Raw genomic sequence first — 25,632 nt, forward strand, 5'->3', positions numbered from 1 at the left:
GAAGTGGGAAGAGCAGTGGAAAGGCCCTCCCTGCCTTCAGTGGGTTGTGCTGCCTCAGTAGGACCAGCATTGGTGGAAAACTCAGAGATGCTTTTCCTTCATCACAAGATGATCCTGGGTGGACAGATTTGTGAAGATATCGGTGGTGTCTGCTGCTAGGTGTCCTGTCCAGCATCCCTGCATCACTCCGGCCAGTCTGGGGAGAACCTGAAATCTCTGGTTGCTCTGGCTCCATGCTCTGATGCAGATTATAAACCCCTTGCTTTTCTTCAGTCTGTCAGGCAGGCTGCTCTCAAGTAAAAGGCTTGGGAACTCTGGGAATCTCAGTTCCAGCACTCAAGGGTCCTGGTTTAGGGAAAATTTGCAGGCTTCTGGGGAGCTGAAAACTGCTCCCAGCCTCCCAGGCTTGCAACTGCTCATCTGCCTGGGCTTCCCATAACCTGCCTAGAAACAAGTTCCCTCTACTCTCCCATATGCAAGTTAAATTTGTTTTGCTTTTGTTCCTAAAGTGAGTGGGAACCAAATTCCAAGCCACTGGTTCACCATAATGTGGAAATAAATTTCCTAGTCCCACTCTACCTGGAGTCTCCTCCAGGTCCAAAAAACTGAGCACCACTCACAGAGACTGACTGTGTTAGGTGGAAGAGTTACCCACCTCCAACTAAAGAATAAGCCCTCACCAGAAATCCCTCTTTTGGACTCTAAGAAAACCGAGAAGTCACAACCTTTCTGAACTGATAACTTCCTTCCTGTAGCCATTTGTGAGTCAACTAAGGAGAAAGTTGAAAAGTTTGATTGACACCAGAAGAAATCATGTTTATCATGTGCATCTGCTCCTCTGCTTCATGACAAAATGCATCCATGAAACTGGATTATTCAAAACTACTAAAATAAAGTTATTTCTTAGGCAGCACCTAATTAAATGTAGAACTCATTGCCACAAGACATCACAAAGGCCAATAAAATAGCAAGCCTTAGAGAAGGATGAATTATTAATGTTAATTGACCTTGTGAGGAGGGATATAAAATCTCATACCTCAGGCCTAAACTCTGGGATTATTACAAGACTTGCAGGAAGGCAGATTAGTCCACATCTAATTGCTATAATGTTTGTTAGTGGGGAAAAGAGATTAATGTGCACATTTCTGCTGGAACACCCTTTGGGGTTCTTCTGAATATTTTTACTGATTTGGCCTGTGAACGATGAGAGTTGTGACACAAGCAGCTCAGGAGCTGCCCCTGATTAACATTAATATGGCTCTTTCTAAAGCACCCCATCCACGTAGCATCTGAGCTCACCTCTCCTGTGTTGGAGTAGGATTAAACCAGTGTTTGCACCAAAAAAGCCATCAACAGCTGGAAGCTGCTCATTTGCAAGAAGCTTAGAGTGGGTCAGATTTATAAGTAGCAGGACAATGCCAGGGCCTGTTCAAAGGACAGCCAGATTTGCCTCAGTGACCACCTTCCAGTGATCCCCATAACCTGAAAGGCTCGTCAGTGGCCTTCCGGCCCTGTGCCACCATGGCAGCCACCCGAAGGGGAAGGCAGCGAGCTTGCAGAGGGAATAAGGGCATCAGGCATTTCAGATAGCTTCAGCTGCCCACCTGCATCATTGCTTGGACCAAGTGCAGTGAAGGTGATGGCTTTACCTATCACCATGCTCCCTAGAAGGTGGATATACACAGCAGAGAACAGTTTCTAAGCTAGTCATAGGACAATTGTACCACAGCTGTCTGAGACCAGGCTTGCAGAAGATGTTGCTGAAGTGACCAGCTCCATGAAATGCCAGAGCTGTCCTTGTTTGGATTGGACTAGACTGCGTTGCAAGTGAGGCGTTGAGCAGAACCAGAACAGCTTCATGGCATTAAACATGTTCCAAGCATCCATGCCACGCCTACGTGACACCAGATACGCTTCTGTCCCAGACAACCAGACATGTAGACAGCTGCGTTTTCAGGGATGATGGCAATGAAAATGTGGGCAAGTTTCCTTTGTAGACTAACGGTGGGTGAACCAAGACCGTTACAGCAGAAGGTGCTGCCCATCAAGGTGGAAGAGCACTGGCAGGGCTGTACAAAGCTAAGCTTGAAGGAGGATGGAGGTTTCTAGAAGCATGTTGAGAGCTGGAAGGAGGGGTTGGAAAAGCAGAGTGTTGCATATCGGATGAGAGGTGCCAGCCTGCATCAGAAGTGCTTAAGCAGCATGCTGGTGTGCTGCGAGGCGTTGGCTGATCATCAAAACCACCCCTCTCATTTTGCACAGCTCCTGCTTAGTATTTGACACGTTTGCCAAAACCTTTGGTGCAGGGGTAACCATGGTTGTTTTAAAAAGATCAGAGAAATATGGTTGTCTCAGGACACAATCTTCCACAAAGCAGGAGCTGAGACGTATCTGTAGTAGACCTGACCCATTGCTTAACCTGACCCCAGCCAAAGAATGCCTTAATGTCTTACTAGGAGAAGCTGGTGGTAAAAAATAATTAAAAGCTTGTTTTAGTGAACCTTGCTCTTGCCTAAAAAACTGGTATAATGTGTGTATGCATGGGAAGCTTGGGCATTATGGGGAGAGGCAGCTCCTAGCAGAGTCTGGAGAGACTCCATAGGACTGGCAAAACCAAGAGCATGCAGGTTCTGTTGGGAGAGGGAGTGACTATGAGGACAAGGAGTGGTTTGGCCACAAAGGCTTGTGAAGGTGATGGTGACTGCGTGTGTTCAAGAGAGGTGTTTGCATATGGGGAGCTGGGCAGGTGGGACAGAGAGGGGAACTCAGAAGTTCCTGGAATGATGCAGTCCAGCAGCACTTGCCTGCTGTTTCTCTTGCAATGTGCGGGAAGGCTTTCCTCAGCACTGCCCTCCCCCACTGCCCGGTGGATTGGCCTGGAGGCTGGCAAACACAGGGTCATGCAGGGGAAAAAGCACCTTGGTGGGAAGGCACACCACCTCTAAAGCTGAGAGGCTTGGAGAAGGTTGCTTCTGAGTGAGGGTAAATATTTTTGACATTTTCTCCTTAGCCTAAAATTCAACCCCATGGCATTTAGCCTTCCTCACCAGCTGCTGCCAGCATGACTTTCCCGGTCCCTGGCATGGCAGGGCTGTGGCCATCCCGCTGCCCCAGCAGCCTGCTGGTCTGGATGCCTTCCTATCTTGTCTCTGCTTGGAGCCAGCCCTTGCAGAGTCAGCATGTCAAGGGGACAGCGTGTCTCTCAACGACAGTGCTCTGCCCCCTCTTCCAGCTCCCTTCCGAAAACCCCAGCTCTCTTTTGCTCAGTTGATTTAACAGTTGCTGAACTGCCTTGGTCTCTGGCCATGCTCGGCTGTGCTCAGCCATGTGGCTCTGAGGAATGCACAGCAGGGATTAATTTGGCTACAGGCTAATTTTGGTATATCTTAGGTCAGGCAGAAGCACAAACCTCATTCTTCTTTCTCCTCCGCAGATGCCTACACAAAGACAGAGGTGATCTATACCTGGACACTGGGGAAGGATAAATCAGTGGAAGTAGCGAAGGGTGGATCTCGCCTGAACCAGTATGACCTGCTGGGCCATGTTGTTGGGACAGAGATGGTTCGTTCCAGCACAGGTACTTGTGGGACCACGATGCTGTGCATGGGCTGAGCACACTGTCAGACGAGAGGAACCCATGGGCTTTAAACGCCAGGAATTGGCATAATTATAGAGGCAGTACCTGTGGGCAGTGAGCACCACAGTACTTCCCAAGCCACATGCTTTTGGAGGATATGGCTGGGGACATCTGGAGCAGTCACCCAGCAACAGTTTAATTTTTTGTGGTTTCCACTGGAAGACCCTTATTGCCATACCCTCTAGAAAACTGATTTCAAGCATCTAAAAATTATCTGTTGTGTGGGAAAATTGCCCCACCTTGCCCAGCTGGTTCTTGGTACTGTGGGTTCATTTGTCTTGGATCCTTTTCCAGTCCCTCAGGAGAGCATTGCGGGCAGGGGAGGTGAATGCAACATAATGTTCAAGTGTGATTTTCACTGCATCTGCTTACACAAATATTATCACAGCTAATAGAAGATTATCCCAAACAAATGTTTCCTCTGATTAATGACCAATATTAATCATCCTTGTCTCCCATCTGCTGCTCCTCCCTTCCCTTCTGAATCCAGGTACTGATAGCTTCTGTTATTTCGTGTGTCTCTCTCTTCCTTTTTTCATTCTTTTTTTTTTTTCTTCTGTATGCACCAGTAATTCTCTCATTTGAGGATATTTCCTCTCTGATGCACTTGATTTTAATAGTGTCTGTCTGTAACAACTTATATCACCTCCCTTGGGGAAATGTGGGGAGTCCAGGGAACTAAATGTCATAATATCTGGCCCATCTCTCTACTTCAGTTGTTGTAAAAATGTCCAGATGAATAACCTGAAGTGGGAAGAAAGACGCTAAAGGCTCCTGTGTATAATGATTTAGCAAGGCCATGCTCACAACAAAAAGGCACAATAATCCAAAAAAATATTCAAAGCTTTGAGTGGAGGAATAGGGCATTGAGGGAAAACAGGGACAGCTCTTTCTTTGGTTTACAGCCCAGACCTTTAACGACAGAACTTGCCCTGATTTTTGAGACGGTTACAGTGTGAGGAAAGGTGGATTATTTTCAGGATTGTCTGAGAAAATAAAATCCTTTGTCCAGAAATCCCACTGAAGTGCTGCTAGGGTCTCTCTAGGCCTAAGGGATCTCACCCGCAATGTGGCTCCCTAGGCTGAAGAGAAAAAGGATGGGAGCTTCATCCTGAGGGACCCCCAGAAGCATCTTGCTCCTGGCATGAAACAGGGAAAGCCTATTGTGCAGTTGTTTATTGGCACTGATTTGCCTTTGTCCCACAACCGTTTTGTTGTAAATTAAAGAAGTCTCCAGAGAAGTGTTGTGAAAGGACAAATGCTGTGTGGAAGTCACCCAGGCTCCACTGGGGCAGGCGCCTGGCACAGCAGATGTGGGTGTGTGCGCAGGAGATGCAAAGTCAGTGTCAACAGTGTGCTGCAGCATGCGTCCCTCCTTCACATAGCTGTTAGGGTGGCCTGCAGTACTGTGGGATACCAGGGCATGGCAGCCAATATGACACACATGCTGTGATTTCATCTAAGAACTTGAAAGTTTGTTCAGAACAGATCTTTGGTGATTGAGAGATGGATTGGTGATGAGCTGGACCATCCTGGAAAGTACCGGTGGCTCAGCGTCTCTAACTGGTTGTCTCTGCAGGAGAGTATGTTGTCATGACCACACACTTCCACCTCAAGAGGAAGATTGGGTACTTTGTGATCCAGACCTACCTACCCTGCATTATGACGGTCATCCTGTCCCAGGTCTCCTTCTGGCTTAACAGGGAGTCCGTTCCTGCCCGAACAGTTTTTGGTGAGTCTGGGAGCATGGGGACATCCTCTCAGGTCAGGGAAGAAAGGCACCACAAATGATGGGAAATAGGCTGAGCATTAGAGCTGGTCTTCTCCAGGCCTTGATTGGCATCAGTGAAGCTGCTGCCATTTCCCAGAACAGCTCTCAGTGTCTTCCCAGTGCCCCTGCTTCCACTGAATCACTGCAAAAATACTCCTCTCCATGTTTCCGCTACAAGCCAAGCTATACATATTAACAGTAATCAAGGTATTGATCATCTAATTATATGCATTTGGCTGTGTCTGCTTATCTATATTGGCTTTTGAGTTGAGGAGAGCATAGGTACATGGGGAGGCATTTAAAGCTCTACATTTGAAATTGCTAATGTGCCCCTGGTCAGCTCCACATAACAAGTTCCTGGGCTGAGGCAGTATAACTGCACAGTAAATATATGGTTATTATTTTCCTCAGCTGGTTTCAGATCATCTTTCCAAGGTAAAGTGTTAGGCTGGCATTGCACATATATTAATAGCTTTCACAAACATTTCATAACAGAATTGCTTCGTGCCTTCCTGCCAGGACCTTTAGTTCAGGATCTACGCACACATGCTCACAGACCAGGTATGATGCTGCAGGGTTGTATTTCCTGGAAATAACGTTGCCCAGCAGATACCAGTTAACAAAGAGTATATTAGACAAAAGTTACCGGGCAGAGAGGGGATATATGGTATCACCTGCTCGTGTTTTTGAATAAGACAGAAACCAGTGCGGTTTCAAAGATCATTAAACACTTTCTCTGTAGCAAGAGTCATGATAGAAATACTCCCACAAGCCCAACAAGGCTGATGTCCTTCTTTCTGGACCTTCTCTGCAGGCCTGGACTTTGTTCCCATGCTGTGGACTGGAACAGGACACAGGGAGGGTCACAGGTGGTTCTGCACCTTCCTAAATGAGCTAGAATGGAATAATTATGGGGGTTTGTGTTCTCTGGGGATTGTGAAATGTAGTTCATGAACAAGCTTTTAAATTTACAGTTGACCCCAGTTTCTCCCTGTTAGCACCGAGTTGCCTTCCCTTCCCCAGTGAAGCAAATCCTACAGCGATCCTCAGGGTCGAGTGCAGCTGCAGGGAGCCGGGTGGTTAGTATGACCAAACTGCTTTGCACCATCTAGACTGTGAGAGCTGCACTGAACAGCGGTAACAGTGAAAAAGAGGGGATACAGCCCCTTAGCACCCATGTTTTGATGTTTTCATCCAATAGAATGGAAAAGGGGGTCCCAGACAGAAATCATGTGGAAAATAGGACCAGCTCTGGCATATAGAGTCATTGATGAACTCTGCTCACTCATCTATCTGCAAATCATTTGCAACTAAACCCTCAGAGTGCACAACCAGACCCCATGTCTGTCCATGCCCCAGGTGGGCCCCTAACATCTGCATTGGTTCTGGAATATCTCTGCATCCTTGACACCGGGCACGAGCCCTTCTCTGAGGATATTTGATTCCCTCCTATGTTATCCTGAGACTTGCAATTAAACAGGTTTCCTCGAGCAGCAGCTCAGATCAAGCAGGAAAGAGCTGACTGAAAAATTAAAACCTACCTTTGTGAAAAATGTCTTTGCTTCCAAATTGCTTTGCTTTCCTATTAAGAAGGTAATGAGAACTCCAATTGTTTATCCCTTTTTTTTTTTTGCCTCTCAGAATGTATGTCAACAATATTGTTGAAACTCTTCAATTACCAGAAGTATGGCTTAGGGGAAGTGAAAATTAGTCAATATTTTTATACAATTTTTAATGCATTTTTAATTGAAAAGCACATTATTGGGGAAAATGGATAGCAACAGTTGCTTGCTTTAATGAAAAAAGCTTTAAAAGGCATTTGCAACAGATCATTTTTTGATTTGATAAATTATTGTGGCACTTGGCCAGCAGCTTGGACCACTGACGGGTGCCTGGCTGTGCCAGCAGGACCCAGGATCCCAGGTGTCCATCCATGCAGGTCACAACACTTTTTTGAAAATGTTGAGAGAACCGTATTGCATGAGTGCTCAGCTGCTGGTCCTCAGTGAAGTTCCCAACCCTATAGCTGTCCTTTTTACTGTTATTTTACTATTTTTACTTTATTGCAAAACCAACCAGAGGCTTCTCTGTGGCATATTCTACATGAGGAGGCTGGGTCTAGCAACACACAACTCGTCCAACTGGCAGATGAGGAATTGAACGCAAGTGCCTACCTATGAGCTAGGGCTCTTTTGTAGTGGGCAGAGGTCTAGTCAACGGAGTTTGGGGAAGATTCATCTCATCCTAATGCAGATGTTTGCCATTGATTATCTGAATTGGGGATACTCAAAACTGAACCAGAGAAGGCCCCGAGTAACCTGAAGTTGGCCCTGATTTGAGCAGGGCTTTGACAAGGTGACTTCCTTTCCAACTTGGACTGTTCCATTTTTCTATGGATTGCACAACAGACTTGAGCTGGGTAAGGCTCCCTTAATTATAGCAGGAATGTGGGCCACATGGCTTAGAGGATGGCTCCTAAATTTACATGATGGAAATGCCAACTGTGTGATTTGAGGAGAAACCGGGTGGGTATATGTGTATAGTCTCACACCATCCTTGTCTCCTGCTGTGTTTCCACAGGTGTCACCACCGTCCTCACCATGACCACACTAAGCATCAGCGCAAGAAACTCGTTACCTAAAGTGGCGTACGCGACGGCCATGGACTGGTTCATAGCCGTCTGTTACGCCTTTGTGTTTTCTGCGCTGATCGAATTTGCCACGGTCAACTACTTCACCAAGCGCAGCTGGGCTTGGGATGGCAAGAAGGTGCTGGAAGCCCAAGAGATGAAGGTCAGCCCTGTGACCAGTGCCGGGGAGGGGGTGGGGGTGAAGAAACGCTGCATGAGAGAGCTGCGCTGGGGCCAGGAGTGGGTAACATGCAGCCCCGCAGTGCTCCAGGGGGCTGGATGCTACTTACTGGAGTCCCCAGCAGAGGTCTCGACTGGAGCGGTTCTTGAGGGTCGAGGGAGGAAGGACTTTGAGGGCTGGTCACTGTGCTTAGCTGGAGAAAAACACCCAGGCATGACTGCTCACTTTCCCGCTGTCCTTCTGCACGACCATTTGCTGGTGGAAACGTGAATGCATGCGTGTTTTGGTCTTGCTCCGCCAGCAGCCTCCTCTCTCTTTTCTTCTCCCTCCAACTCATAAATGCTCTGCGCCGTGTTGCTAGCATGCTAGACAAACCCAAATATGCCACGGGATGCCAGCCTCACCAGTGGAGGTGGTCCCACTCTGCTGTGTCCTCTGCAGCTGGTATCTCCAACTGTAGGTCTCCCCTGGCATGGGCGAGCATGGCGCAGCGACGTGGAGGTCTAGTGCTCATGCTGTTGCCCACAGCTGCTGGCAGCTGCTGCTTTGTAAGCTCGCGCAGAGAGGGTGGGTGGGAAGCAAGCAATCAGAAGCGGCAACTGGCAGTAAATTAGTGCCTGGCATCACCCACGTTTTCCCTTCTTGCTCAGGATCAACCTCTCTGGCAGCTTCCTTCCTGACAGCCACCACTACCCCTGCTTGTGCCCTCTCCCTCCTACCTAATTTAATCTCAGCTGCTCAGAGAAATCGCTTACTGTAGCATGCTGCTCCTTGTTTATATTTATTGAATCAATTTGAAAATCAGCTTTGTCCTTGTTCTTGGTTCTGGAGCCTTTATATTTTTCTCCTTTGCATTTTAATGTGTTTTTTAAAATTGTTGTGAGGCTGTATGCAAATACCTGGCAGAATTGCAGTAACTTCTGGGAAGACAACAGCCAATCATCTCTATGGTATGGAGGTCAAAGCAGGAGAACAGAGACCTTATGGAGAACCATAGCCATCACTGGGTGTTCAATGCTTCTCTCTTGTGTTTCTTGGATGCTATCTGTTTGCTTTTGCAGCTGTGGTCTAAGCAACAGACTCATGGCAGAAAGGCTCCAGAGGAGGCCAGCTGATGGTCTTCCACTTCCATCATGAACAATAACGCTAATCTGGCCTCTAGAAATGAGAGAAGCCTTTCCCATATCATTGGCATCAGTGGAGGGTCAGAACAGATCCTCAAAGCAACCATGTCCCTTTCAGGGATCGGCAAATGAGCACAAAGTCAGGATTCACACAGCTTTGGGCAGTTATGTGAGTAGGGCACAGCTGAAAAAACAGCAAAGGCTCAAAAGCTTCAGTTTGTCATAGAAGAAGCATGAACCTTAATTCATTCATTGAGCCAGCACTGTAGGACTAACAGTGCTGAAACAGTAGGATAAGAGCATGCAGAACGTTTATGCATGTGGTAATCAAGAACAAAACAAAGCAGGACCAGGAATGTTTCGGGAGTGCTCTTTGTGAGTGTGCTGCAATTGATATCAGGCTGGAGAATCATGAAGGACTCCAAATTTGTGGATGCTTTTTCAAGCTAACCCTGATCTGTGCCTTAGAAGGCTGACCCACTCCTGATGTCTGCAGCTCAGAGAGCTCCATGAAGACTGGTGGGCTTTCAGGGAACTTGGGAATAGGATGTGTCAGCATATTTGCTTTTCATCTTTATTCCATTGAATATTTCCAAGAGGGAATTTGCTACGCAATGAAGGTGCCTCATTGGCTCAGTTTCAGCCTTTAATTAGCTCTTCTTGAAACAATTGACAAGCTGGGTGGTTGAAACCACAAAACAAAGAGGAGGCAGAAGAATAACTATTGGCATTTTAAAGTGTTTGTACCAGGAGTAAAACTACCAGTGACAAGCCCAGGCTGAGCCCTGGTCTCTGGAGGGCCTTCCCCCCAAGCCCAAAAGAATTGTCTTTGTTGATGTGATGGCAGGAATCCTCACTCCAGGTTTGATTGCTTCCGTGCATGAACATGAAGAAAAAAATAAAATCAATAAGCATCAGCCCTTCCCTCACCTCAGCTGTAGGCATCCCATTTGAAAGCAATCACTGCCTTGCAAAAGCTGCTGGTTGCTGACAGGCATTCCCAGCGTGTTCACTCTCTCAAGGCTGGTTCCGTTCTTTCTTTCTCCCCTTCAGCCAGCCTATGGGTTTAGATGTGAAGAGCATTTTTTCAGGTAGCATCTAACATGATGGGCTGGTCTTGGTGAATCGCTGATCTCTGTATCATAAATGATCATGATGATGTTCTGGCTATAGCCACAGCTGGGTTCTGGTTCTCGCTTTGAGCTACTCTGCACATTCTGTGCAGTTCTCCTCTAATAAAAGTCAGGTAGAGATCACAGATGTCACCAAAAACTCCCTTTAGTGCACACTCTGATAAGATTTGACTGATGTTTCTCGGACCCAAAGATCTTCCAAGCCTTTTCTGACTGCCACCCATAATCGCTAAATGGGGATGAAGGATTTATAGTGGCTGCAACCATCCTAGAGCTGCAGATCAAATTGGAGAGAGGTATCTGGATCCAACGTGGAAAACTTGTTAGTAAAGATGATTTTTTAAAAAACATCATCAGGAGGAAGGCGGGAGATGACAGTAGTTGAGGAGGAGTGAGAGACCAAAGAGATTGAAAGATGAGTGGATTCAGTAGCCAGCAAAGCTCCCTATCTCCAGCATCCTCAAAATATCTTCTTAAAAGGATCGACTTCAGGACAGAATGGGTGTGTCTGAACAGAGTGAGATCCATCCAACCATACCATCCCATCCATCCATCCCAACCACAGGGATGGCCATCTCTGGAGCCAACAAGGTCTCTTCCTGAGTGGGTGTTACAGTGCAGATCCGGAAAGACAACCATTAACAGTGACTTCACCACTGGGAAACTCATCAAGTCTGCAAGGATGACATTTACCAGGGAGTTTCCTGTAAAAAAGTGTTGTCTCTTCTTCAGGATGGAAGATGCTTTGGATCCTTGGAAGATGCTTACTTAAACACACTGCCACCTGCAACACCATGTCTAGGCATAAAATCTGAATTAGCTCTGTACCTGTGCTTTTATGACATTGCCCTGAAATCCTGGGTGGCAAGAAGCCAAAAAACCAGTACAAGTAGCTGCAGACACATGAAAAGAAGGAAAAACATACTTTGAATGGAAGCATAGTCCTGGATCTTTATCCTTCTCATCCTTAAGACAATAATCCTGTAGTGCATCTTGAGAAGATTAGGTCCAGACTTTTAATGTACTTTTCACATATCTTTTCACTAAGGGAAAATCACCAAAAAGCATCCTCCAACCTCTCTGTTGATACAATCATCATGGTTTTCTTGTATTTTGGAAGTGATGGGCATGCTCACCATTTGCACTAGGTGCGTTTTCCACTGAGTAAAGCCTAACCCACTCTTCAGCAACTCTGAAGTTTTCCCCTTGATCCAGGTCACTTGGGAACCATTCTTCTTTCTCCTTTTTTTTTTTTTTTTCTATTTGAGGCATCTTTGTTTCAATCCCCTCCTTGCCAGCAGGGAGGAACTAGAACCAACCTTGACAAGTCACCATTTTCTCAAGTCTTACAGAGTCACAGGCTGGTTCACACCCATCTCTCTTTTTTTGTGCCTCGCTATGGTAACTATGTTTTTGCTGGGACCTTCCCTTGCCGGCCATGCTCTGCAGCCCATGTGTCCTTTGTCCTGCTGCACTTGCAATCACCTGTAGGTCTCCATAGCGCTACCAGTGATTTATGTTCTCTGCATCTTCACTAGAGTCCATGTATCATTCCTCAACAACATTTCACCCTCTTTCAGCACGGTCTGCATGCTGTGTTGGGCTGATTATTGACTCCATCCAACCTCTGAGTCTTTGTCTGGTGATCCAGGGAGCATAAGATCATTGGGCTCAGTCCCACATAATCTGAATGAAGAGATGGGAGGGATGAGTGGTGCCAAAGGTTACACCAGCAGCTGACAGTAACCTGGCATTGGCATAGCCTGCTCGTTAATGCAGGATTGCATTGTTCGGAGCCCTTGGCTCTGCTCGGGGTGTAGGCATCTCAATGTAAAACATTTTTCTGCTATTGTCTGATAGGATCAAATCTTTGGCACACTGCAGAGGGGAACTTTGGCTGGCATGAGGAAGGAGTGACGTGTTTGCTGGAGCAGCAACTGCAGTTGCTGGGCTTTGAATTATACGATACAAGTACGTCAGAGACTAGAGCTGCTTGGAGGTCATTAAAGTGACTTTCCTCTAGAATTGCAAGTGGCAGATACCTTGCATTTCTCAAGTACTGCAGATATTAGTGATGCTGACCTTCAGAGTGGCCTGTCAGAGGGATAGTGCTTCCAACCCAAATTTCTAGCCAAGGAGCAAGCACAGAGAACTAAATCTCCAGCAGGTGATAGGCAGAACCAGTAGTTCCCATAATTCAGACATTCAGCAATTAATTCCTCAACAGAGAGGCTTGAAGACAGGAATATTTTACAAAAATGCTGTTATTTTCCAGTATGCGTGTTGTGGAAGAACTTGTCAGACTGCAATATTCGGGGAACATAGTTATCTCTAAACTAGCTTCCACAGCTTTTCCCTCAGGAGAGCAGCGCAGGGAGAGCGTTGTACAGCGGTTCAGTCTCCCTGTGCCCAAACTGGGCCACGAATGCAGGAGTTGCTTTGCAACGTAGATATTTTAAATAGGACAAGTTTTCAAAGCAAACATGAAGTTTCCTCCTGTTTTTCCACTCTTTCCTTCTGTTTCAATAGGCTGTGGAACTCCTCACAGATAAAGGTGCAGGGGGAAGGCTGGGGGCTACTTTGCAGCTGACAGCAATAAGCACATTTTGCTTTGTTTATTTGTTTGTCAAAATCTTGCCCGAAACACTTATTTATAAAGCCCAGCCCAGTAAACTTCAGGCCAAGCCATTTCTTCTGACATCTCAGGAGCAGAGCCCATCCAGCGCACACATGTGCCTTGATGTGAGCAGCGTGAGCTCTGGGTGCTTCCCCAAGGCTCCCCAGGCTCCCGGCTCTGGCCAGGGCAGGAGACCCCATAGGCAGCTGGAAAAAGGCCCTGGCTGCAGGCTCCCAAGCCTCTGCTCTGCCTGGACAGCCTGATCTGAGGTCCAGAGAAGCCCGAGTTGGTGCCTGGGGGGCTCTGGATCACACTAATACGAGCAGTAGCTTACAGTCACCACCAAAAGCATTTGTATTTGCCTGACTTTACCCCTTTTCAGCCAGCTGTTTTCAGATGCCTTTGGCCAGGCAAGACAGATCCACTTTCCGAGCCCTGGGGCAGAAAAGCTAACCAGGTTGAAAATGTCACGTCACTTGTAGTCATCTTATTCCTGTAATGAGTAACGTGACTGATTAATACTAAAATAATCACAGTGCACTTCAAATTGCATTCTGTGAACAACAATCTGTTTTTCATTTCATTACTGATTATTAATTGTTTTATTACCTCCTGTAGCTGTGTTAATAAGTAACCATACTTAAGCATATTTAAATATTTTAGAAGTGAAACATCTTTAGTCCCTTATTTGCTCTTGTGAGCTTTTCAGCAGGAAAAGTTCACCTGCTGTGCAGGGGGTACAAGTTACCATGGCTCTAATGATTGCAGACATCAGTCGCTCAGTTAATCGTTAAAGATCCTAACACTGTCTCCCATAAAAAACTATGGATATGGTCTGGTCAGTGATTCAGTCTGATCTGGAGTCCGAAGACATTTAGACCTCTTTCTAACAGCAGGTTAATTTCTGTAATTGCTGGCATTATTACAAGGCTGCAGGACTGGCTTGATGTTATTGGAGAGGGGTTTAAAGATTGCACAGAAGTCTGCTTTTACTGTCCCCCTGAAAATCACTGTGGAAAATTAATTTCCTAAGGTAACTAGAAATATCTGTGGTGATTGTGGACAGGTTTAAAATGGAAGTACAGCATGAGAGCTAAAGACCTTTGAGTATCTCTGCAGAGCAGACTGGGAAAATCTGGCCTTTCCAGCTCCCAGTGCTACCCAGTGATGCTGCCTGCTACCAGTTCCCAGGCTAGAGTGGTGAGCTGAACAGGGCCTGCAGGCTGCACGCTCTCCCCTTCTGAGAAGCACTTTGTACATGGTTCCCTCATATGTATGTGCAAGACCATGCCAGGCACCCCTGGGAAATGGCTGGATGAGCCTCACCTTGTGTTTCAGTTGCTTTTGAATAGAAAATGTGATCCAAAGTCACACCTTGTTCTGAGTTTAGATATTAGGTTCCCACCACGAGTCATTGCTGTGTCTAATGCTGGCTCTTGGTGTAATTGTAGTGGACACCACATAGGGTACGTGAGTGCTGGGACATGTAGGGTGCCTGATGTCTGCATACTAATAGATTTTGTTCAGTGGGATTCTCCTGGTAGACCTGGATTGTTTTATACGATACAGTCCACGGTGCAGCTGGTCTCAGGTCCCTGACAGCAACAGGAAGATCCCCAGAGTGGGGACAACACCTATCATGACTTCCCAGCTCCATCTTCCCGTCCACTCCTCTTCGTTAACATCTGAACTGTCTACCTTCAGCACCTTCCATCATCCTTCAGTACATCGTGTCTGACACACAAGTGCCTCTTCTGCCATTTGCTGTGCAAGCTCTTCTCTCTTCAGCATGGACAGCGTGGTTGTCCCTGGAGCCTTGTGGAGAGGGTGCATTTATCTCACGTTATTTGCAGCAACTCTTGGATACGAAGGCAAGATGAAAGGCTTCCCTCTGTCCTGTAGTGCCGTGTTGAGCAGTCCTGAACTCCAGGGCTAGTGTAAATGCCTTCCATCTGTTCTGTATCTTACCTGGGTAGGTCATGAGGTGCTTTAAAGTGTTTCAGAGGCATTTTGGACACCATGATGTTAAATCACAAGGTATTCCTGTGAGGTATTTGGGGCACTGAGGCAGTGTATGATATGGCCTTGTAATATGGTGCAAAAATATTGCAGTGCTGTCACAAACATTCTTAAAGCCACTGACTTTCTGCTACAAAAAGAAAAAAAACCACTATAATCCTCTGTGATGTCTCCTCCTCTCACCTGACCCAGGAAGCAGGCCATCAAAGCAGAAAATCAAGTTCTTTCCCTGGGATGACCACACTGGGTGTCATTCTTTTCTAAAGACCACAGTCCTGCATCATCTCTCCATGGCTGAACTTTTCATGCAACAGAAAACACTGCCCAGCTGACAGAGAAAACAAGGAGTTTCTATAGTTTGACCCTGTATTCATTTATACTGACCTGGCGGTACGGAACATAGACCCGGCAGCACTCAGCTAATCAAGGATTCACCCGCCTGGGGCGGCTGCTACTCCAGTGCAGCTGCACACACCTTTTAATACCGCTATGCTGATCTAAGGGGCTGCAAGGAGGCTACAAACCCAGCTGTGTGGCTTCAGTTATTTGACTTGCAGCAGGACCTAGCTGCCAGACCAGGACCTCTTTGAGCTACATGCCATATGCCAGGTTTACATGGAGTAGCTGATCCACCCTAGTCCAGCACGTCCTTATGCTCCAGCAGCCCTCAAGTGGCAGATGTCATGGTTTCTGGCCACCTTCTCACCACATCTTCCCTCCCTTCCACAATGCTTTCTTCTGGGTCTCTTGCTCCTCGCACCCTTTTTCCATCTTCTCATCTGGAAAGCAGGTAAACTCAGAGGACAAAATGTTCTCCGTGCAATTCTACAGTCACTTCATCTCTGTTATGTTTTTTTTTTTTTCTTCCACCTTCCCTAGAAAAAAGAGCCAGTGGCACTAGCGAAGAAAACCAACAACACCTACAACATTGTTGGCACCACATATGCCCTCAACATTGCCAAGGATCCCGGCCTGCCCACCATCTCCAAGAGTGCTGCTGCCACTGCTACTGCCACCAACGTACCCCCCAAGATGCCCCGCATAGAAGAGAAGCTCCCAGAGAGTAAGAAGACGTACAACAGCGTCAGCAAGGTAGACAAGATGTCCCGCATCGTCTTTCCAGTCCTCTTTGCCATTTTCAACTTAGTCTACTGGGCCACATATGTAAACCGGGAGTCAGCTATCAAGGGAATGATCCCCAAACAATAAAACCGGTCACCGAAACCTTCCATCAGTGAGCACCATCCAGGCAGGAATTCTCCAGGGCTTTCTTCTTTCATTTTTTGTTTAATTATTATTGTTCATTTGAGATTATTATTATTATTACTATTAGATTGTTCTTTTATAATGTAAACAAAACTGTGATTTTAATTTAATTCTGTATACTTTAGTTTTGTTTTACTTTGTCTCTGATGATGAAAGGAAAAGAAAAGGATCATAACAAGTTGTGCCTCTAACATCATGAGTCTGATGTCCCCCATCTGTCCAAGTCACCTTGTGCTTCCATCTCTCCTCGTCCACCTCCTGCCATTCCACAGTCCACTCTGCTGGGGGCTGCTGCTGTGGTCTGCCCCCCTCCTCCTCTTCTGTGATGGACTGCCCTAGCATGGTAGATGCTCCTGGTGGCCTGGACTCAAGGATGTGGAGGCCTCCAGCGCCAGTCAGTCAGCTGGACTGCTCCTCAGCGCCCGGTGCTTTGTGCTAGGCGGTGCTCTCCAGCCTGTGGATGCAGGTGAGCTGGTCCACTGAGGGAGCAGTGTGGCATGGGACAGCTTGTAGCCCAATGCCTGATGGGGGCGAACCCACCGCTGCTGTGGTCTATGGAGTCATTGCAGGGGTAGAACAGGGTGGCAGCATCTTGTAGGTATCTACAGGGCTTCTTCCTCTCTGTCTTCATCAAACCCAGCTGCTGATTTCCTCCTTGTCTCTGCCCAGACTAGAACAGGTGAGAAAGGTCATGTCTGTCTGCCATCCTGTGCCCCTGGGGCAATTCATGTTAGAGGGTGGAGTGGTTCCTACTAGAGAAATAATTTTTCTCAGGGTCAGTCAGCAAGTCAAGACAGGAGCTTTTTAATGCCTTGGAGGAGACAGTAGCTTGTGAGGCCGCATGCATTCAGCATCAGGACTGGAAGCCATAGAGTTCATGTTCAGATAGGTGGTTTATCACTTTCTCTTGGCCCTTGTCTTCATCTACTTATCCTTCTTGGCATCTCCTTTCTGTCCTAGCCCCTTCCAGCTCCCCATTCATCCTCTCTTGGCTACTAAGTAGTAGTAGTATCTCACTGCTCATGGGTGGGTTTAGGCAGAGAAGCCCCTACCTCTCAGATAAGCCACACTGCAGAGTCGGAGCACAGCCCAGGGAAGTCCAGCTCATGGTTCCTCCCTGCTCCGGTGCACCAGAGCAGGAACGACGTTGGTTCAGGCCAGCTCACATGCAGGCTGTTTCCTGTGGGACACACCAGGGACCACTCTGCCTGTGGGGGTGAGTCAGAGGACGGTCAGTCCCCAAGTACCTCCCTGCCCCTGGTGAACAGATGCAGCTGAGCATCCTCAGCACCATGGAAGAACAGCAGAAGGGGCTCTTTGAATACTGCTGTCCCAGAGAACCATGTGAGCCAGGTGCCATCCCAGAAAGCCATTGAGATAAAACCCAACTCTAACACATGCACACTCCTCCAAGGAAAGCCCTCCAGTGCCTTGGAGAGAGGCCTTTTCTCCCTTCCCAGCCACTACAGTCAAGGACCCAAAACAGTGGCTGTCACCTTCCCAGCAGCAGTGTAAGACGGAGGAATCCAAGCCATCTGTCCCCCCTCCCTGGTGCCCGGACCCACGGACACACTGTCCTGCTACAAGGAAGGGCATCCTGTGCCTGGTGAGGTCTCACCCCCAGCCTGTGAGCCCTGCTCCCAGGGTGGGATCCATCCCCTCTTTCCTGGGCCTCCCTCTGAGCTGCCCCCAGCACATTTTAGGTGCATGCAGCCAAGCCAAGGCCCCAGCTCCCCCAAGGTGACATCTTTGGCATTGCTTTGAGCCGCTGTGCTGAGCTCAGTTTCCCCCTGCCCATGCAAGAGCAGGGCTGAGCACAAGGCACAGGATTTACCCCACCTGGAATATCCATGGGGACGGCAGGACAGAGCGGGAAAGGCCAGGGCACTTTGCCTGGCAGTATGGGTGGCATTGGTGTGTGTCCTTCCCGTCCCTTACCAATCTTGCTGGCTCAACAGCAGTGCAGTCACCCCCCCTGCCTACAGCTGCAGTGAGGAGAGGGGCTCGGAGACATTTATCTCAGTCCAGGAGTGCATCCACACCAGCGGGCAGCACTGGGCAAGAGGTGGCAACCCCCCCGCAAGCCAATGCTAAGGAAACCAGCTCTCTCCCCATCTTCTCCCACGGTGTCCAAACCCCAAACCGCCCATGATGTTTCTACAGTGCCTTTCGTCCCCGAGGGCTCCCTGCTGGGTGGTGAGGAGGGGAAAGCCCGGGAGCTCTCCCCCTTTCCACGCAGCATGGGGTTGGAGAGGCAGAGGGAGGCTACGCTGTCCCCAGCCCTCCTGCGGGGCAGGGGGGGCATCTGGCTCCTCCTGGCACTGGCCTCCTGCTGCTGCCACAGCCACCCTGCTCTGACAGCCCGGCTGCCCCCAGCACTGCCCCGCCACGGCCCCATACCCCTTGCCACAGAGGCCCCCTGTCCCCCTCTGTCCCCGCCGCCACCAGCACCGTCCCCTCCAGCAGTGAGTGCCATTGCTGCCTCCCTTCTGCTCCCTGGCTTTTGGGCAGGAGCTGCTGCACCAACCAGCCGTGAGGCTGTTTGGTTTAGAAACTACTTGGATGTCATTTTCTTAAATAAGCTAGATGAAGTGTATCTTATAAAACATTCATGTCACTATAATACTCAGGCCTAAGTGAAGGGAATAGAAACCCTATAAAAAGCAAAACAAACACAATAAAATGGTAACAAAGAGTATATTGTGTTTACTAATCGAATTACATCAAAGGCAAGTTTAAATACAGGATCCAGTGACTTAGCTGACTTGAGTTGGCCCCAGGCACAGAGGTGGTCTCCTCTGCTAGCCTGGGCATTCCCCCAAACCCCCTCTGCCCTGAGGGCCACGTCCTACCGTGCATCACCTCACTACATGTTCCTCTGTCTGTTGGTGCCTTCTTCATAGAGCTCTCTTTAAATTGTCACATCTTACTGTTGGCTTCTCATCCGCCCGAGCACCCACAGGCGCTGCCTTTGCTACCCGCCCAGGGCCACCCAGGCTCGGTGCAGCAGGGTGATGCTCAGGTGCTGGGGCCAGATCTCTCTGCAGTGCTGGGCACAGCATCGGGGCAGCATCTGAGCCTCCTCCCTTCATGAAGATGATCTGATCTGTCTCACCGAACTGTCTGGGTGAGTCTCCTGCCCGTTCCTTCCCTCCCTACAATGCCAAGACTCTTGTCCCTCCCCAGGACACAGCCCACCGATCTGGCTTGCTGGTGACACCTGTCTGCTGGCTCATCTTTGCTCTTCCTGACTCCAAAAACGTTGTTCTCTGCCTGATAAAAGGCTGCCTTCCTGGATCTGTGTTAGTACGCCTTGAAAGCCAAGTCTATTCCCACCAAAGCCTGGCACTGGCTCCAAGTCTTTTTGCCAGCTGGAAGCAGAAATACCAGCATCCTTTGGTTAAAGACAACAAACCAAACAGGATTTGTAGTTTAGCTTCCAAGCAGGGAAGCATTTTGGGAAGACAGTTATAAATAAGTGGTTTAACATCTCCTGCCAGCAGACATCACAGAGAAGATAATGTTCTTTTTTTTTTTTAAATCTGTCAGCAGCTTAAACTGGGACGTTTCCTTCCCAGCTAACGCGAGGCTGCTGATGGGGGCTTCTTCTAAGGGCACGCCGGGCCAGAGCCGACCTAGCATCAGTTACCGGTGTTTAACGCTTGTTGTAATGGTATCTAAGGGCTCCATTTTTATAGCTGGTGTTGTATAGGAATAGATCTGTACACAGCCATCGATAATCTATTCCACAGTTGTGCACAGAACGGGCACCTCATTTTGCTGTGAACCTCGGTACTCCAATATTTCTTTTCTTCTGGCAATGCCCAGACTCTCCCTAAGTTGATGAGAGTCTCCCAGGCAGGAACTAGAAGTCCTTGAGGGTGATAAAAATTACCTGTTCTGCCTGCACTCCTGTTTTGTAGCTTGCATTACCTGGGACGTACACAGTGCAGTCCAAGCCTGCCATTGCATTCCTTCTGAAAATGTCAGAGGGACATTTGGGCGCTGGCAGCTTGCCTCTTCCCTCCTCTGGGACCGCACATGGGCAAAAGCAGTGCTGCTCACAGAGCTCCGCGCCCTGGGGAGGCGGGGGACAGTTCAGCTGAGGTCCTCCAAGCTGGCAGGGGAGGCAGCGTGTGGTGGCTTCAAGCGCCATGTTAGTGCTGTGACATTTCTGCGGGGTGACATGTGAGGGATGGGGGAGAAGTGGTCCCTCAGTGCCACTCGTTCTTCTGAAGGGCTGATGGAGTTACTCCCATACAACGCCTTGAAAGCTTCTTGAACATCACTGAGCGGGACCGTGACACCCGAGACAGAGCTTCCCAGTTTTCCTCTGTGCACTGAGCTCAACACAAGCAAAGCTGGCTTTGCCACTCTCTAGGGTTTACAGACAAGTGCTGTGGGCAGCACAGCTCACCCCTGTCCTGATCGCTGCCAGCTCGGTGGCACTGGCAGGGTCCTAACTTGTTTGCTGTAGGACATCGCCTGTGCAAGCAGACCCTGTGCTTGCCGTCCTCAGAGACAAGCCATGCATGCAAACAAGGTCACGACCAGCCTGTTTCTGCAGCCTATCCTGTGGACATAAGGTACATTCATTTCTCATCCGCTGCCTTCATTTCTTCTGTCCATATCTTGGACTCCTTTCAGCCATCCCTTGGGGAGGATTATAGGGCTGCGTCACGGACCAGGAAGGGGTTTCTCTTGCTCCAGCTCACCTCACATGGGGAGATCCTCTGTTCTGCTAAGAATCTCTGAGACCTTGAGAAACATGGAGTTGTTGTGTCTTCCAGAGGGTGCTGTAGAAACGGCCTCTTTGCAGCTGCTGGAGCAACAGAGCAGTTAAACACACGCTGCTGTTAAAGGAAGGATCATGGTCAAAGGCAAGTGGCTATTGAGGACAGGTACCACCTTCTCCCAGCTTGCCAGGGCATTCCATGAGCAGGAGAGGACCAGGCAGCTCCCGGTGGGCTCGCTTGGGGAATGGTTTGGCAGGGATGTGCTAGTGCCCCCCTTCCATGTGCTTGGTCCTGGAGGTGGTGGAGAGCCGGCGTGGGGCCACGGGACTGGGCCATCGCAGTGTGCAGCGTCAGGCCAGCCCTTGCTCCAAGCCCTGTTCCCCAAATTGTATGCCTTCCTGGGACCAAACCTTAACCCACTTGATCAAATATCTGTCTGGATTTTGCAGATTTGAGAGAAACAACATTTCCCGGACTCCTTGATGGCTGTTGGGTGTGGGGAGGGCTCAGCCAGGGCAAGTGACACGTTCAGGAAAACATAAATGCTCTTAATGTCAAAGCAGGGAGAAAGAAAACCCAAACAATTCACCAATCGTCTCTCCATATCAAGCTAAACTACTCCCGAAGGTATTTTTGGCAAAAGGCCACAGCACAGATGAGATTGATGCCTTCCAGGTATAAATATTTACTGTTTGACCTTGTTATTGTTCAGTCAGCCAAAGGTTTTTGTTTATATATATATACACGCGTGTGTATATTTATGCTCACAAACTCTTTATATTTAAAAGTCAAACCTCTTTCTCTTTGAAAGAGAAAATGGCCACTTCCAATTATTTTACTTCCCTCTCATTCTCTTTGCTAAATCTTCTGGAAGGAGATGCATCCCTCTCTGCTGGTCCTCAGGATGGCTTTGGAAGGCACCAGGAACAAAGGGAACAAGGAAGAGCCTGTCTACACTGGGGTCTCGGTGCAGGTTTGCTGCCTGGACCAAGGTCACGGCTGGCAGCTTTCAGGCAAGCTTAGTCCCAAAGGTCACAACTTCTCCAGCGCAGCACTTGTCCTGCCCTGGACACTAGGATGTTCCCAGGAAGGCAGCATGGCTTTTCAACAGCTGAATGTCATAAGCATTTAGCCCTCACCCCATAGCACAACCAGGTAACATGCAGCTGAACATTCCAAAGGGATGTGAGGTCTCCACTCTGAGTCTGCTTCAGGAGGGAGCACAAAACCTGGTGGGATCCATTCCAGCTGTCCTTGACCAGAGGAACCCACAGGCAGGGGCTGTGCTCCAGCTGTGGCTCTCCTGCAGAACAAAGGGAAGCGCTGGCACTCGGCCGCTGCTCGCCTCTTGTCCAGGTGGGATGTGCCAGTACGTGGCTGTTCTGTTGATTGTGGGAGGGGTCAGCAAAAGCACAGGCCTTTGCTGCCACTGTGTCTTGGACTTGCACCTGATCCCATGTCAGCACAAGCAGGACCAAAGACAAATGCTGGGCAGCCCGAGAGCAGTGGGACCACAGAAGTGAGCACCTTGCAGCCCGTAGCAGCGGTACTCAGCATCAACCCCTTAATGTCACCCCTTCATCTTCTGTCTTAGAAGAAGCATTTAGGCACTGATCCTGCAACTGCACTCATAGCTCCTACATGTCCTCCTCTGCTGCTGGAGAAGGCTCTTGCGGTCAGCAGCAATTGCCGCCTGGGCCTTGTGGTGTCCCAGCCATGAGAATGAAGGATGTCTCCACCACCCACAAGCAAACAAAGGTGGTTCTCTTTCTGGGTCTATGCCTGCCTGCCTCCCACCACAGGAATCCGCGCTGCTTTTAAACTGCAGAGAGCCTTGGGCTTGGATTAGTCCTAACGTTCAACCTGTCATCCTTCACCACAAGCGGGGTTACATTGGGTTTTGCTCATGAAGCTTTAGGACAAAATATCTTGTTCTAGCTACTCTTTCCTATTCTCCACTGTCCTGGTCCCCACCAGTGCAGATCTCTTCTGCACACAGCTTTAATGATCCCATCTGCCCAGAGAGGGAAGCCTGCTCCCAGGTTTGCTATGTGAGCCAGGATGCTCCCACAGTTTTCAAAGGTTCTTGGCTCTTCACTTCACTGCTGCTTGAAGGTCCTGTCAACTTGATAAGTCCATTGGCTCATGTTACATTGCTAGCAGCGCTGTTTCCCCTGAAAAGTCTGTCGATTCCTCCTATATTTTTGCAGGGCACCCGGCAAATGTAGTGGCAATCATACACTGAATGATTTGATTTTTGCAACCATGGAAAAGTAGGGCAGAGTTGGGAAACCTGAGTCACTGCCACATTGCCTTTGCCAGGCTGCATTTAGAGTTGAAGGGCTCCTCTTTGTTGTCACGAGGGAGTTTCTCAGCTCACCAGATCTAGTCAGGTGGCCACAAATATCCCTTCATCAACTAGATTTTCACTGTCAACTGACTTGGGGATAGCTGCAGGCAAATGTCCTATCTGAAGGTGAGGGCACCTGCTGCTGCTTTAGCTGCAGCCCTTGTGCCCAGGGCAGGGAAAGTTGCATTAGCATCATGCTAGGGCAGCCCATCATGGGAAAGAGCAAACCGCAACAAATCACCAGAGAATATGCTCATTTTCACTGCCTCGGGTTCAATCTGTGCCCCAGTATGTCTTCTGCTCTGTTTTCCATCTTGTGAGACTCTCTTTACTCCACTTTGAGAAAGAATCTAGCCGGCAGCAGTTTAATGCATGACAATCCTGTTATTACAGCTGTAAATAATTAACAACTAGAAAAAAAATGCATTTTTTTTTATTTTTTGTTGACTGTTTTCTCTATTGACTAGCTGGTAGCCACTTTGTTAAGGGATTTCTCATGGAAACTGCGACCTTCTCTCTATTTCTCTCTCTCCCCTCTTCTTTCTGAGATTCGTGTTTCAAATGCTTTTTGGTGCAATGTTCAATGCCTGTTTGTATTTTTGAATCGTATTTTTCAACCTTTGCCGGGGAAAAAAAAAATTGCCCATTCTAATTGGCAGGATTTTGAGTCCTGCAATTTTTTTCAGCTTTTAGCTTTTTCAATAAGTTAAAGCAACAGAAAAATGTCTCAAAAAATTACAGTGAAGTTCTGAAGAGAGATTAGAAAATATCAGAAACAAGAACTACATGGATAAGATCAGCAAGCTGAGTGGAGGAGGGGGACTCTTCTGACCACCTACCAACCTCCTGATCTAACACACAAGGCAGGACTCGACCTTTTCACTGAATTAAATCACTCTGCTTTTCCACTCTACCCACTCTCTCGAACTCCGATCAAAACAAATAAAAATTCATATTTTAAAAAAATCTGTGTCGTCATTTTTCCCCATCGTTGTTTCTCAAAGCCAAATGCTGTTGACATACAAAGGAATGGGGAGCCTGGGGAGCCAGTCCTCCAGGCTTCAGGCTACCTGCACATCTGGGGAGTGTGTCCCAGCAATGAGCAGACAAGCAGCGCATGAGAAAATAAATATTCCAGGAGAAAATAAAAGAGCTTGAAAATATTCCATGGTTCCTACGGGGTTATGTTTAAAATGCTTTCCCTTCCAATGACAGGGGAGTGGAGGGCACAAGGTATGTTCAAGGCAAATTGGCTGGGGAGCCGGGGAACCAACTCAAAGACGGGATGGTGGTGGCGTGATGGCTGAGCAAGGAGACCCCAAGGTGTGCTCTTTCCCCGCAGAGTGTCATCCGTGGTTAGACTTTGCTTTTCCAGTAGAGGTCTTTGGTATTTCTCCATGTACAACATGAATCAAGCTTTCTGCTGCTCAAGGGGCAACCCTTGGCCAAGATGCTAGTTTATCCAACCCACCATATACTCTTCTCCAGCTGAATCATGCCTTAAAGAGACTCTGGTGGGGAGAAGGTCATGGAAGCCCTTAGCCCAACTGTCTTTGGACATGTGGTAAATTGAATGTGTGCCAAGGAAAAATTGTGGGCCCTTTAACCCACCCTGCTGTGCTGTTCAGCTGTTACAGTGACCTCCACTGTCACTTTGGTCCACCCAGACAGCTTCCAGGCATGATCTGGGATTGACCATGGTCCAGAGACCTTTGCTGCAGGGAGTTTTCATTGTGGCAACCCTGGTTTTGGAGATTTAATAGCACATAGCTGTCTATGCCATGTCACTCAGACAGTGTGACGTGCCCAGGTAACTGTGTGGTCTCCTGGCAAGGAAGTTCAAGGTATAAGGGCTTCACTTGGACACCTCATTGAATCTCCTTGGATGCACAAGAAGTTATATTTAGCAACTAATAGAAAAAAGGATTTTTCTCACTGTGTAGGAAGATCTGAAATGAAGTAAAACTCTTCAAATACAAAAGCAGAAGAAACATCACATGCAAGAAATGCAGAAGTTCTTCCTGTTGCACTGTTTGAAGCATCCTGTGTTCTCTGATTTTGTTCTGCATTTTTGTCTACTTTTAGGTTAAAAATATTGATGATTTACCCAAAGCCCACATATTCAATGAGGACTTTTTTCCCCTTGAATTACCACTAGGAAACAGCAAG

General features: G+C 48.1%; 1 protein-coding gene across 1 annotated transcript in view; it reads left to right on the forward strand.

Moving 5' to 3' along the window:
* The window catches only part of GABRA3 (gamma-aminobutyric acid type A receptor subunit alpha3), a 76,910-nt gene extending 52,512 nt beyond the window's left edge, over positions 1-24,398 (forward strand). Inside the window, exons 7-10 of the mRNA XM_055727686.1 lie at positions 3,434-3,577; positions 5,217-5,369; positions 7,989-8,200; positions 15,991-24,398. Coding sequence (XP_055583661.1) covers positions 3,434-3,577; positions 5,217-5,369; positions 7,989-8,200; positions 15,991-16,320 — 839 coding nt within the window. The 3' untranslated portion in view covers positions 16,321-24,398. The remainder of the gene's footprint in view (positions 1-3,433; positions 3,578-5,216; positions 5,370-7,988; positions 8,201-15,990) is intronic.
* Positions 24,399-25,632: the final 1,234 nt, after the last annotated feature.

This window comes from Falco cherrug, chromosome 15, assembly GCF_023634085.1.
Source record: "Falco cherrug isolate bFalChe1 chromosome 15, bFalChe1.pri, whole genome shotgun sequence".
NCBI classification, from domain to species: domain Eukaryota; kingdom Metazoa; phylum Chordata; class Aves; order Falconiformes; family Falconidae; genus Falco; species Falco cherrug.